Here is a 14202-nt window from a genome sequence, read left to right on the forward strand (position 1 = left end):
TCAGAGTACATCTGAACTTAGAGCATGACGGTTGCGTCATGCTCTAGGTTCAGATGTACTCTGACTCAAGAGCTATGAAGAAAGTGGAACGTTCTACCATTATAAAAACTAAAGTTGCTACTGCAGCTACAGAATTATGAATAAAAGCTTTAGCGAATGCTGTGTCATGACATTGCATTATGAGTTTACCAACGGTAGGCCTACACCACATTTTGGGCGTGTGTTTATGTCATCCCAGGGAATGATTCTTTTCCTCTAAAGTTTGGTTCTTTAGGAAGACGCAACGGAGAGACATAAGCCGCAACGCAAGGGAATTGACCAATCAGAAGTAATGCTTGGTTCCCACTTAGAGACGCACACAACGACGTAACGCAGCGTAAGGGATTTGACCAATCACAAGCGATGGATTTATTTGACTGTCGCTTGTCATTGGTCAACTCGTTTGCGTTGCGTCTACGTCATTGCGTTGCGTCCTAGTTGCAACCAAGTGTCGATTAATCCATCGCTTTCGATTAGTTAAATTATTGCGTTTACGGCTTACGTCCTAAAAGTGGTAACCAAGCTTCGGTTGCAATTTATTTCTTTCAAGCTACATTTATTATAACCTTTGACATGTTTGAAACCAACAGGCTCTGGTTGCCAGGATCTGTGGCATCCTTTTGGTCGAAGCTGCTAAAGATTATTTGAGAACACTCTCAACTGGTTTGATTCTCTAGAAGCTTGCGTCGCCAATCAGGCAAGTTTAGTGACAATCGATACCGAACAAAAGAATACGTTTATAGTTGAAATGTGTAACGGCAGTTGCAACGTTTGGATTGGGTTTAACGACATAGACATTGAAGGTCGTTGTCAGTGGACCGCCGAAGCCGAGGATAATACTTTTACTAGTACGGTATATTATTTTAGTTGTAGAGGCTTCGAAATATATGTATTAATAACAATAGTTTTGTAACAAATAGTTTTAATATTTTAATTTATTATTAGTTCTGTAGCAATTTAACTGACTTATAAAGAAATGAATTGATGTTACTTTTAGACGTTTTTATTCCACAGAATGGCAATCCGATGAGCCAGACAATTATGATCCTGGTTATAGTGATGCTAATACTGGAGATTGCGGCATGATGATTGGAACAACATGGAGGGATTTCAGCTGTTATTTTCGGCTTGTCATCTCCATCTGTGAAAGAGGTACAGCCTAGAAACGTCAATATTATCGAGATATGGTCACAATTCTAACGCTTAGATTCAAACTAGGGACGATACGCAAGGACGTTAACGTAACGCAAGCGAGCAAGTGACCAGTATAGCAATCGATAGTTCGAATAATCCATCACTTCTGATTGGTCAAATTACTTGCGTAGCGCCTACGTTCTTGCGTTGGGTCCTGTCCTGTGGGAACGAAGCTTTGATGTTGAATATTTGATATTTGTACCGTAATATCTATTAATAAAGATATTCTATTCCTCGTCTACACCCAACGCCACATCTAATTTAACTCTTCCATTCCCTCTCTTCTCTCTAAAGAAGAATGAGATTAGTGAACCCATGTCTTCAAACACTATTAGAGCTTTATTGATTGAATCTATTTAGGTATGGATATCTACACATCGAAGCGAGTTTACAGTGAAAGTGGTAGCCCAGTCTGCTTGAAGGAAAGTGAATTGGCGGACCTGACACTGAGAAGTACGACGTCTGTTCGTAGTCGCATTGATTGCTTTAATCTTTGCATTTCTGTCAATTGCACTGGGTTCCAGGTTCAGATCATATCGAAAAGCACCCTGACATGTGACCTCCTTCGAAATGAAGGAGAGCATGCGCAGTATAAATTTGGACATACTGATTGTCACATGTACCGTGTTACTTAAGTATGTTATTCAATGGATTTGATACTGAAGTAATTGAGTTAATTTGTTTTAAGGGCTTAAATTTCCCCAAAAAACGTTGCTAAAGACTTTATCTCAAATAACGAATACAAAACATTTATCTGTTTTATAACACTGTCTGACTGTCCAATTCTAATACGATAAACTTGTGAATCCACTGCTTCGTTAAAACGAATATTTTAGGTCCGTCTGTCGGACAGAGAGACGCCGTCAAGAAGCAGAACAGTTATATAGACGAGGTGGCACTGAATGTACATTTTCGGTCACAAAAACAAAGTATACATTTTACAAACAAATTGATACCCGCCAATCGACTAGTCAACCGCAGAAAACTGTAGAAAATTAACTTAATTCAAATAGAAAAAAACACTTTGGGCCACAAACCAAAGCGGTTACTTACTACATATATATGTTTCTGACTTAATAGATAGCCTATTTAATATTTGTAATTTGTAAAATTATTTTCTACAATTAATCCTTATTTTCTTTGATTTTTCCTGATGGCGCATGAGCAAAATAATTCATTTATCGACCTTTTATATTCCTTCCGCAAGTTAGAATTTAGCAAGCTGTAAATAAGCGGATTCATGATTGAATTTGAAAATAAAAACACGTCTGAAATGTTGGTAAACCACAATGGCCACGTATGGTTGATAAGCAATCCGATTAGATGTATAGATTTTGGTGTAATACATAAAAGGAACACGATAAGAATCGTCGCAGTCATCCGAGAAGCCTTCAGGTCCGATATGTTGATCTTCTGTCCAATACGTGATGCTCTCTCCTTCATGTGTCTTCTCGCTATTCGAAAAATGTACCAATATGCGACTAACATTATGGGTATATTCAGTAACAGTGTTGGTATGTTAAAGTAAAAGAAAATCGTATGTCCGTATCTGAGATAAAACGTTTCAAATTGTTTGCAGTTTATCGATGTATAGTTGGTGATGATACCGGCGACAAACGGTACACTGTATGAAATACTACCTGTGATAACACCAAAGAAATTACCAACAATACTGATCCGAACTGCTCTCCCTGTCGTCATCCACACCCGATATCGGATCGGAAACCGGACGGCATAAAAGCGATCTCCTGTCATGATCATTAAATTCGCAAATGACATGGCTAGCGTCGTGATTCCTGCCGCAAAATACAGGTGGAAACAAGGCAGCCCTGGTTTCACGAATGCAACAACTGCAAACGGAACGCCAATCAATCCGGTTAGAAAATCAACAGCAGCTAAAGATCCAGCAAAAATATTAACAGGTTTCTTTGCTATAGCCGAACTTCGGTAAAGCGTGAAAAGAACGATAAAGTTGCTGAATAAAATTAGGACAATAATAGGAGCGTAGATGTATACATTATAGAAAGAAATTAGGGAAACTTCTTTGCCATCATCAGTCACAGTGTCGTTTATGTACTCGTTCATTTTCCTTGATCCCTTGTCTCCTGAAAATGACTAATTGTAATGTATTGGCATAAACTAATAACGTGTATAACTGTATATCGATTGGGCATTTTCCTGTCAGGGACGTGTGTTATTTGTTTAGACATTACATATTGATATTTGATATATAACATTTGATTTGATATTACCGTGCCATCATACAAGTCCACATCGATCTTTTAATAATGAATATATAATTGACTTCAGGTTGCTTGCAAAAGTTGAGACGTACCACAAACGTCTGAAACCTATAGTCCGTATACGTTTTATGCAAGGCTGTCTCTTCATTGTGACATTAGCACATTTAATTAGGCCAGAAACTAGAGGCCTAAAACTACATAGGCAATCTCCCTTAATGCTATGAGTTTTACATTTAATAATTGGGTGTCCAAAATGTCTCTTATCTACGGTATCCATTAATTATTATACTATGTTAAAAATATTTCCATTTATATTCGCGCTTTGCCAGACTTGTTTATTGACCCGAGAGTAGCTAGAAAAAACATGATGCTTTGGAATCGTTCAACCATATCGCACTAAAAACTTTTTTAATACGATCGCGGTGATTTTTGGTGAATGAAGACGATGGTGAGTTAATTATAAAAGTTAATGAATAGAATTTAGGCATTTGTAAAAACGGCGGCCAAAATAATCAGACCGACTCGATACCTAGCTAGTATAGTGTATGAGCTAGCCTAGGCCTAGGGAGGATAAGCATAGAAGGCGCCATAGAGTAGGCATATCCATAGGCTGCAGAAGAATCACCACCACACACACCGACACGACCCGTCGCTTATCAGACCAACATGCACAGAGGGTGGCGTTTTGAATGGGATATATTACATCGCGTCATCACATACGTCATACTTCTAGCTAAATAAAGTCTCGCAAAGCGCGAACATTTCTAGTAAACACACTTTTTAAATAAATCGTAAACAATAAATGTTGAATTGTTTTATTGTTTCCTTTATCTAGCTATCTGGATATTAAAGTGTTTCTTTAAAATACCAGACTAACCATTTTGGCAAATTTAAGCCTAATACAGGTCAAATTACCAATTGAAGTGACGGTATCTATCTCTTGTATGTTGACAATAGTGAAAACTCATGATTTGGTAGATTTTCCGTGCACTTGTGACGTCACAGCAATTTACGTCGACGGCTGCACAGCGAGCGCGCGCGGCGATATCGTAAATCTCGTAATTGTTCTGAAAGCATATGTACATCCCTAATACGTTGTTAAAATATGGTTCTCGGCCAAGTTTTCCTTTAATTTTCGTTTTTCAAGTGATTCTACGATAACCAATTATGTAGTTATACAGACTTTTTGATTTGCACCTCCACTATGTCGACTGATAACCTATGACCCCATTTTCAAGATTCTGCAACTGTCACAAGACAGATTCTAACTGACTATCGCAAGTCATTTAGAAACGAGCGATGTGATCAGTTCATGAAGTAATGCGACTCCTATGGTAGTTAATCAATTCTATGTGCCGGTCGTCGCAACCAAACTTTGAACGATTTAAAAGTGGACGACTTAAAAATGACGTAATGCATAATTTAAATAAAGTCCTATAGGTCATAGGTCGTTGATGCAAATTGAAAGCACCCAAATAATCCAAATCCACAATAAATTTTCAATTGCTAATGTCTGCAAATAATTGTACTTATGGACTTTTTGTATTCTTTCCTTAAGTTTGAATTTCCCAAACTGTAAATAAACGGATTCATCATCGAATTGGAGAATAAAAGTACGTCTGAAATATTGCAAAACCAGACGGACCACGTTTGATCGCTGTACTGTATAGATCTTAGTACATGATATATAGCTTTTGGTGTAATGCATATAAGAAACACGCTAATAATAATGGCAGTCATCTTCGAAGCCTTCAGATCTAAAGTGCTGATCTTCTGTCCAATACGCAATGCTCTCTCCTTCATGTGTATTCTCGCTATTCGAAAAATATAAGAATATATGAGGCGCTCCAGCTCAAAATCAGCATCCAGATCAAATTTTTAAATTCCTATCTTTTTATAAATTCATATTCTTTGCATATTAAGCTTTACAATGATATATCATACATTAAATTTAGTTGAACCTATCCAAAGTTATAAGCCAAAAACTAAACAGCACTTTCACTAAAAGGAAATCCAGGTTTTAGAGGAAAATGACTTTGAAATCAACAGAGCGTAAACTGTGCTGGTTTTGGAAAAGGACAGTCAAAACACCATAGCAACAGTAAAGTTCCCATTGTCTGATTCTAAAGAAATTTTGCACACACAATAACAATACAATAAAGAACATTAGTTGTTAAAATCATTAATTTATTTCAACATTATCATTTTCAAAACCAGTATTTTCTCAACTGAATGCCAACAAAATGAAAGTCGACAAAGCATGACACTGAGAAAATTTATATACACATTTTTGAATTACTGTATTAAGTGAAAGTATAAAATAAAAGTATAAATAAAAGTATATTAATAAATTGCTATTAAAGTTATTGCCATGTTAAAAAAGTTAAACCAGTATGAGATGATCATCAAAAAATTTCATTTAATAGAAAAGTGAATAGATTGCACATTAAAATATAAATACAAAACAAATAAAAATTAAAATATTTGACCAGTTAAAATTGCCGCAACTGTCACTTAAAATCTATATTAATTTTATTGCAAATAAATAAATTGCTAAACAATATTTTTAACTCTACAACAATATATTGCGACAGGACCTCTACTCGCTTGGAGCGGGACACACAATATCCCTTGCCTCAAATTTACAAAACTCTCGTACCGAGTCATAGAGGTATGATTGCCTTTTAAATGATAAACCAGGGTATGGAATGGGTTCAGGTAAAATAAGTGGAGGTATGTTTTCATTCTTGAGCAACTGTAGGCTTCGTTCTGGCGTATCAATATACTCCTTGTAATACACCATACATAAATTCTTCCTCAAATTGTTTTAGGCAAACGTTTTTGTCGGGTCCGTTACCACATCTGCAGCGTTTGAATGATCGGATTTTCTGCAGTTCTTCATCATTTTGAATGTTACACCAATCTGCAGTTTTGTCACAACTAAAGAAAAACAAATACAGTCAGTTTAATTTAACAAACAAGCATGAATGTATTTGTAAAAATCAAATTTGCTTATTGACATTTTTAATTAGCCTAAGCCTAGGCCTAAGTTGACTTTATTTTACCTCAACTAATTTATTGAATTTAGTATAGTAGACCATAGGCCTAGCCTAGTAATATTAATAATATAAAGTTAAAGTTATATCATTTCTTCATAGTGATATTTAACATTTAATGTGACAAGACGGATTTTAGTTTACATACAAGAAAAAATAAAATGTACTTACAGAGGCATTTCATTACATCTAAGGACGTCTACCCTCTGGATAACGGGCCTAGGATGGCCATTCTCCACTTCGTCATCGTCAGCAAAAAGTAGTAGACCTAGGCTAGGAAGGAGGTAGGAGGCCTATCTAGAGACTCTAGGGCCCTACTACTAGCTAGTTGGTCATCATGAGTTGGTTGAGATACTTCAGCATCCTCATTATTAAAACCAAAATCATTGGCACCATTTAACGCATCTAGAATTTCCTTAGGCGGGTCCTTCCGAGACATTACGAACGTATTGCGAAAAATCAGTAATATAAATAATAGTTATTGCTCGCTAATGAATAAAGTATGTTTTCGTCGTGAGAATTTTCCTGGAACATGTGTTGTTCGATCTACTTCGCGCAGGCGCGGTAGCCAGATCGAAGCGTAAACATAGCAAATGCGCATGCTCAGTAATGATGTAATGAAAATTGACCAATCAGCAACGTAGTTTTTACAGATTTGTTTGGGCAAGATAGCAACAACAAGACGGCAATAAGACGATGTTTCATTGGTTAGAATAATATTTATCCAACGAATCCAGGGCAGGGTTAGATAGAATAAAATCTAAGCTTTCTGCCGATACCAAACATGGCGGAGTTTGTGAAGGAGAAAGCCTATGATACTTCTAGCGAAAAATGGAGTATTTTATTGTCGTTCGGGCACTGTACATTTTTGTTTTCAGATATTTTAAAAGAAACACACTTCAAAGATTACGGAATTTAACACATTTATATTTATTGGTTCATAATAAGACTTCGTGGGTAGGTAAAACACATATCAATAATTCATATTATGTAAAAAAAATAAAATTGAAAATTTTTTCAAATTCGCTGAAATTGAACTTTGTGATAGTTATTACATAGGTTGGTCTATTGCGACACAGCGCCGCTTTTGAGCTGGAGCGCCTCATATAATCAACATCATTGGTATGATAAATGCCATTGATAGTGTGTTAAAATAAAAGAATACGAATTCTCCATATATGGGATAGAGATTGTCAAATTGTTCGCAGTTGTATGTCGATGTCGAATGGTTGAAGTTCATTATTATTCCGGCTACAAAAGTTACACCAAATGAAAGAACACCGGTGATAAAACCAATCAAATTACCAACAATACTGATCCGAACTGCTCTTCCTGCCGTCATCCACACCCGATATCGAATCGGAAACCGGACGGCATAGAACCGATCTCCTGTCATGATCACTAAATTTACAAAAGACATGGCTATCAAAGTTATTTCTGGCGCAAAATACAAGTCGGAACAAGGTAGGTTTGAATCTTGTTTTATAAAACCGACGACCGCGAATGGAACGCCAATCAATCCGGTTAGAAAATCAACAACAGCTAAAGATCCGACAAAAATATTAACAGGTTTCTTAGCTATAGCTGAACTTCGATAAAGCGTGAAAAGAACGATAAAGTTGCTGAATAAAATTAATAACATAATAGGAGTGTAAATGTATATAAAATGCCAGTACATAGTTGAAACTTCGTTAATGCCAGTCGCATTAGTGTCCGCCATGTTGTTGCCTAATGAGCAATACAATCATCAGTTTAATATAATTGTATCATCCTGGTATTGATTATGCTACTATTGATAGGTTAATTTGTATTTTTATAAAATCAAGAAATTTGATACATATTGTAATATAAATCTAGCGTGTTTGTTTTCATTGTAACTCGGGTAAACTTTATTGCATACTTCAGTGTCAAATTTTTGTCATTTGATTTCGAGGTGGAGGTGATTTCTTTCGGCGTGGTTTTGGATATGTTATTATATAAAATCTAAATAAATTCCTGTAATTTGATTGGACAGTTGTGGGTCACATGGCGTGCAATAGTATGCACTATTTAACATCGTGTTAAATAGTAATTTTTTTCGTGTTTTTTATTTTTATCTTTTTTTGTGCACGCGATAGACCGATGAATATTGCAACTGAAAAATAATAGATGAAATAAAAGTATACAATACTAAATGTTGTTCTTAAGAGTGAGATGTGTTTAATAACATTAGCTGCAAGCAACATTGCACAATATTACAGTAAAAGAGGCAATAACTTGAGTCCCATTTGGTACCTTCCTCTCACCCCATACATAATTCCACTGTTATTAATCAATATTAATTGTAATATATTTTGACAAACTCAACAATTATTATTAGGCCTGTGTCTTATTTTCACATTTATCTGCTTTCAATAATATTTACATATATTATTAGTAAACAGTTGCATAATTATAAAATTATTTACTATGCGCAAATAATTAAAGGCAAAATTGAGGTAAACTTAGATAAAAAATAAAAACAAATTATAAAGCGAAATATTTACATATGTTTCTTATCATGATTATAATAAAATTTACAAATAAATAAATATATATCTTGAAAACTGTTTTTTAAAATGATTTACAATAACTTCATTTAATACCTTTAAAAAATGAAATGTTGTATTAACTTTTAATACTACAAATTAATTTCATAAAAAAAAAAAGAAAAAAAAGCACACCAGCAATAATATTTAAATAATAATTAAACATCGTAAAGGAGTTTTTTATGCTTCACCCAATCGGAAACTTTTTGTACAGGAGTTTTTTTATTTGTTAGCGCTTTTACAGAATCTGCGATTTTCTGTTCGTTTTCTTCTAAATACAAGCGAATGTCTTCCTCCATCATGTTCAATTTTTCGGGTCGATTCTCGTCAAGGTCAAAGTCCTCCGATAAAAACGGGTTGAACCGGTAGTAGGTTTTTGGAGGTAAGAGATCATTCATAATTGTGTGGACAGCTGTTAAAACAAAAACAAAACTTTTATTAATTTTTCTTCTCATCACCAAAAACAGTTTATATTATATTGTTTGAAAGGTTTGCATGGCGAAATCAAATGTTGATATCAAGTTTGTGGTACACCATGTATATATAGTTCTGAAAAGAATTTCTTAATTTAATATTTAAAAAAAGCACACTAATTATAACATGAAACTCAACACTTCTTTTCAGAACTATATAATGTGTAACGCAAACTATATATCAATAGTTTATATTAGTTTGAAGATATGCTAGTGATATTCCCAAATATGGTAAGTAGTGATATGACATCATCATCATATTTGGGCAGATCACATTTTGTTGTCACATATAGTTTGATACTGTAGACATCGCTTACACTGAGTGTCAGTAGCACTGAGCATGATCTTAACCAATTTTTCTTTCAGTGTGCTGAAACCCTGGTTGACATTTGACCCTTGCGGATCCCATCTTCCCGTGCCAAGAGAGATGACGCATTGTATTGGCGTGTTAGGCCAAAGAAGCTTGCATTCGTGTATTGCTAACGCAGATGGGTTGTTTGTCAATACACCGCCATCCTGTACAAGAGAACGAAAAGAAGTTTGCATTGCTAGTTTACGGCAGATGGGGGTGAGTTTATATAGACACAGCTAAATGCAATGTGTGACAAGTGTGAATAGACAAATCCTGTACAGTATAGTATTACTATAATCATAGAGATATTATAATATCTCTATGCTACAATTATTGAATTTGCGTTAGATACACATACACATACTTACATATGAATGAAATAAGTATGTATTTTTTTCATACAAATTTTATTCCCCATGAGTTAAATTAGGAATTTCCTTTGATAAAATGCATAGTTTGACTAAAAAATAACCTTATTTTATTATATGATCATGGTTTTTTTTTCGTCTTTACCTGGAAAATATAATCATCAAGTTTGTGCTCCTCGAAGTAGCCCGGTGCAGCAGAAGATGCCCTGAGGGCTTGCCAGGATGGGTACGATGAGCTGCCTAGGTATCTGGACGACACGCCAGCTGGTAAGTTGTAATTTCGAAAGAGGTAGTCCTTCAAAGCACCTTGGTTGATTAGTGTTGCTACAGTTGCAACCTTGGTGGACAAGAAGAAAAATAATGTAAAGCAGGCACAAACAAAATTTTAGGCATGAAAAAATACATTCTTAAAGCTCTGTCTACACTATCAAGAATGTGTCCAAATACGGTAGTGGTATGACATCATTGTGTTCATATATGGACATATATCATATTTCTTTGTCCCATAAAGTTTGATAGTGTAGACAGAGCTTTAGATAAATTATATAACAAATAAAGTACAAGCAAGGATTTATGTCGATTTAGTGTTGATTAAAAAGGTTTTACCTTTGGACAAGTAGGGTCCTTGGCAAACTCTATCATTCTCTCCTTTGCCATTGGATAAGTCCTGAAAAAATATTGACATTCAAAATATACATGTTTGCTTTTTTTTTTTGTGAATGGAAATAAAGAAACAAACAGAACATACATGCAACAGATAAAGGCCAGTAACAGGATGCCGTAAAATATTGATTTTGATAAACATAAACAAATTACTAGTGATCAATAGAACATTTTAATTTTCTGTATTTAGTAAGGATCTATAGAATATTTTATTATATTGTATATATTAAGGATCTATAGAATATTGTATTGTAATGTGTATATTAGGATCTATAGAATATTTAAAGGATCTATAGAATATTATATTGTATGTATTAAGGATCTATAGAGTAATATTTTATTATTGTACAGTATATATTAAGTATCTATAGAAAACTTTCATTTATATGTTTTATATAAAATATCTATTCCATTCATTTTAATTTATTTTGTATACTAAGTATATTTATAATTTGTATTTACTTCAAAATGTTAGCCCAGCCTTCCGTATCATAAAAAGCGTGGTTGAGAAATAGTTTTCCGGTTCCAACCAAAGAGTTCCTTTTAAAAACCTCCAGGGATTGTCTCCTATATATCGCACTGCACTCATCCAGCGTTGAATGACCGAAGGATAGCAAGAAAGCAAGCACGCCACCCGAGCTGACGCCCATGATGTAGTCAAACATGTCCCGAATTCTACAATTTGTGCGCCGCTCCAGCTCACGTAAAACTTGGATAGGAATTACCCCTCTAAGAAAAAAGAATACATCTTGGTAATTTTGTTAAATAAAAATTAATGTTTTTTGGGTTTTTTTTTTAATCAGTTTATACCTTGCTCCTCCTCCATCAATACTCAGTACTCGAAGACCTCGTCCTCTCACATTCGGCACGTAACCGAGCAATGCCAAACACATGTGCACGTGTTCTACCAGTGCTCTGTCCCAAGTTTTTTGCATCTTTAACAACGACGGTATAGCGCCGACCTATAAAACAATTAAAATGATTAGGAATATAAAGTTGGTGGCCGAAAAATGAAAAATTGGTGCTAAACAAGATTTTCTTTGCCGTACCTTTACCGCAACCTGTCGTGATTCTGGATATTGTAGGAGATGTTCAGCAAGCCGTTCTACTCGCAATAGCTTCATAGCTGTTGTTTCGGCAGTTCGGACACCAATTGAAAGAGCCTTCGTGCGATTATCTATGCTTGCTTTGCATATCTACAAATGAGAAACAAATGTTAATTTTTATTTAGAGTTTAAAGGAACTAACTTTATTGATTTAAAATTTTTATCTATCTCTTTTTTCAACGTACTTTTGATTTTCCTTCGTTTTGGTTGTTTGATGTGTGTTCTTGTTGCTTCACTGCTTTCACCGTTTGCTCCAGGTACTTCTTCATCTTTGTCGTGGTCGTCTCACCTTCTGATTTAGATGCGTTACTTGCCGGGGAAGAAGCAACAATATTCACGGTAGAGCCCGCCATTTCTCCCATTTTAAGCAACGTGTCTTCAAGCGTGTAAACCTTGCCTTGTGGAGAAGGAAGATCTCTATTTCGTTCTGCAGCAGATTTCACCTTGCTTCCTTTGAATCTTGTTGTGAACTGGTCGATCTTCGGAATACTAGATATCTTGTCTTTTAAACTGGTAAGGGTTCCCTGCAGATCCTGGGTCATATCGTCAGTCTTTTGAGCTGCTCTTTTCAAAGTTGTTTCGGTAAATGAGGTAGCGTTTTTAAATGATGATGTTGACTTTATATCTTCTAGTGATGGTAATGACATTTTCATCTTATTTAGGTTCAACTTGCTGTCTTTCTTGCTTTCAACTTTATCAGATATTTTGACCAAACCAGAAGACTCTTCACTACAACTGGGAGGTTCATCATGATTTTCAGATGATTCATTATTTCCAAACGATGTTAGTTCATCGGTCACAGCACGTGAATTTAAAGAATCTGTCGTTAAATCCGTTTCCTTATTACTACTTGATTTTTTATCAGTTTCATTTACATGGTTACTATTGTGCTGAACCAATTTGTGAGGATTTTCATTCGATTTAAGTTGAAATAATGTCGTCGGACCAAAACTAGACGTAGAGTTATTAACCTTATCTTTTAAGGAGTTCACCATCACGTTTGCTTTTTCTTTCACTTCTGAATATCGTTCCTCAATCCTAGCGTTTAATTTGTTTAAAACGTCGGTAGTTTCATTTTGTGACAATCTAAAAATGTCATTTTTGATGGACTCATCATGCTTTTCCTGATTTGAGGAACTGTATTTTCTCGGGAATGATGTTAATAACTGTGATTGTAAATACACAGCGCGTACATTAACGCCATGAAAGGTGTACTCCCGTAAAGCACTAGTAGCTCGAAGTATTCTACCCCTTTTAAAATGAGTTGTGTTTGTAAAGTTTCTTGTTTTATTGATTTTCGTCGGTCTTGAGATATTGTTTTCAACACTTTTGTAGATGGCTCTTGACTTCAGTGACATCAGCATGCCTTGATGGTTTACAGTACTGGTGAGTGCCATCATTAACCGACCGAGTATCACACACTAAAAATCAAAAGTAAATACAGGTATTAAATGAACATACCTGAGCTGTCGATTACATAATAATAAATGTTGATTGTTTGTTTGAGATTTGTGTGTATGTTCAAAAGAGTGTTGTGTACTACAGTACTACTACTACTACAAATACAAATGATGTGAAGATTTACCTTGATCTTGGACATCTAAAGCAATGCTTGTGTGTCCCTCCGGTATATATTCTATTACAGTAGTATTACATGTTCTATCATAATTCCTACATACTAACAAGCTAGGCTTGGTTTCTAAATATTTTACTAAAATAGGAACAATTAATTAGACTCTCTAGGCTCGCCTCGAGGCCTAAATATATACTAAAGAGTCTAGGCTAGGCCTAGTCAGAGAGAGGCCTATTTATTTTAAATTCCTCTAGGCCTAGGCTAGACTATAAGTCTAAAAAAATACGAAAGTGTGTATCTACTATTTATATATAACATCTCTTACAATTAATTAATCTGTTATATCACTAGTTAAGCATCGCTAGTTACATTTATTTCTTCTCCTTATCATCAAAACAATAACACTGTCAACAACACGTACGTAATCAGAGAGAATCGTACGATCATGTTTGGGTTTTTAATTTTGTTTATCATTTTGAAGGTGTGACTCATTCCAGTCATGTGATTGGTCCATTCTGTCGCCCATTTCAAATAATTTTTAATTTCAAAAGTTAATTATGTACAAATT

At 34.9% G+C, this 14202-nt stretch overlaps 2 protein-coding genes across 3 annotated transcripts; one reads left to right on the top strand and one right to left on the bottom strand.

Moving 5' to 3' along the window:
* Window positions 1–141: 141 nt before the first annotated feature.
* LOC140059156 (uncharacterized) lies at window positions 142–2206 on the top strand. The gene is made up of 4 exons (XM_072105000.1): window positions 142–194; window positions 630–887; window positions 1054–1191; window positions 1594–2206. The coding sequence occupies exons 2-4, from the start codon at window positions 788–790 to the stop codon at window positions 1866–1868; spliced, it is 513 nt and encodes a 170-aa protein (XP_071961101.1). The 5' UTR covers window positions 142–194; window positions 630–787; the 3' UTR covers window positions 1869–2206.
* Window positions 2207–8715: 6509 nt separating this feature from the next.
* Window positions 8716–14075, bottom strand: LOC140059113 (calcium-independent phospholipase A2-gamma-like). Of its 2 annotated transcripts, XM_072104953.1 has the most exons (10): window positions 14004–14053; window positions 13647–13697; window positions 12247–13482; window positions 12005–12151; window positions 11766–11917; window positions 11418–11684; window positions 10899–10959; window positions 10438–10629; window positions 9890–10088; window positions 8716–9511 (listed from the first exon to the last, which is right to left on the bottom strand). In XM_072104953.1, exons 2-10 carry the CDS (start codon window positions 13659–13661, stop codon window positions 9258–9260), a joined length of 2523 nt encoding a protein of 840 aa, XP_071961054.1. In that variant the 5' UTR covers window positions 13662–13697; window positions 14004–14053; the 3' UTR covers window positions 8716–9257. The 2 variants fall into 2 exon arrangements, with proteins under 2 accessions (XP_071961054.1, XP_071961055.1); XM_072104954.1 differs by lacking the exon at window positions 13647–13697 and having other exon boundaries at window positions 13960–14075.
* Window positions 14076–14202: the final 127 nt, after the last annotated feature.

The sequence above is a fragment of the Antedon mediterranea genome, chromosome 9 (genome assembly GCF_964355755.1).
Source record: "Antedon mediterranea chromosome 9, ecAntMedi1.1, whole genome shotgun sequence".
In the NCBI taxonomy this organism is placed as follows: domain Eukaryota; kingdom Metazoa; phylum Echinodermata; class Crinoidea; order Comatulida; family Antedonidae; genus Antedon; species Antedon mediterranea.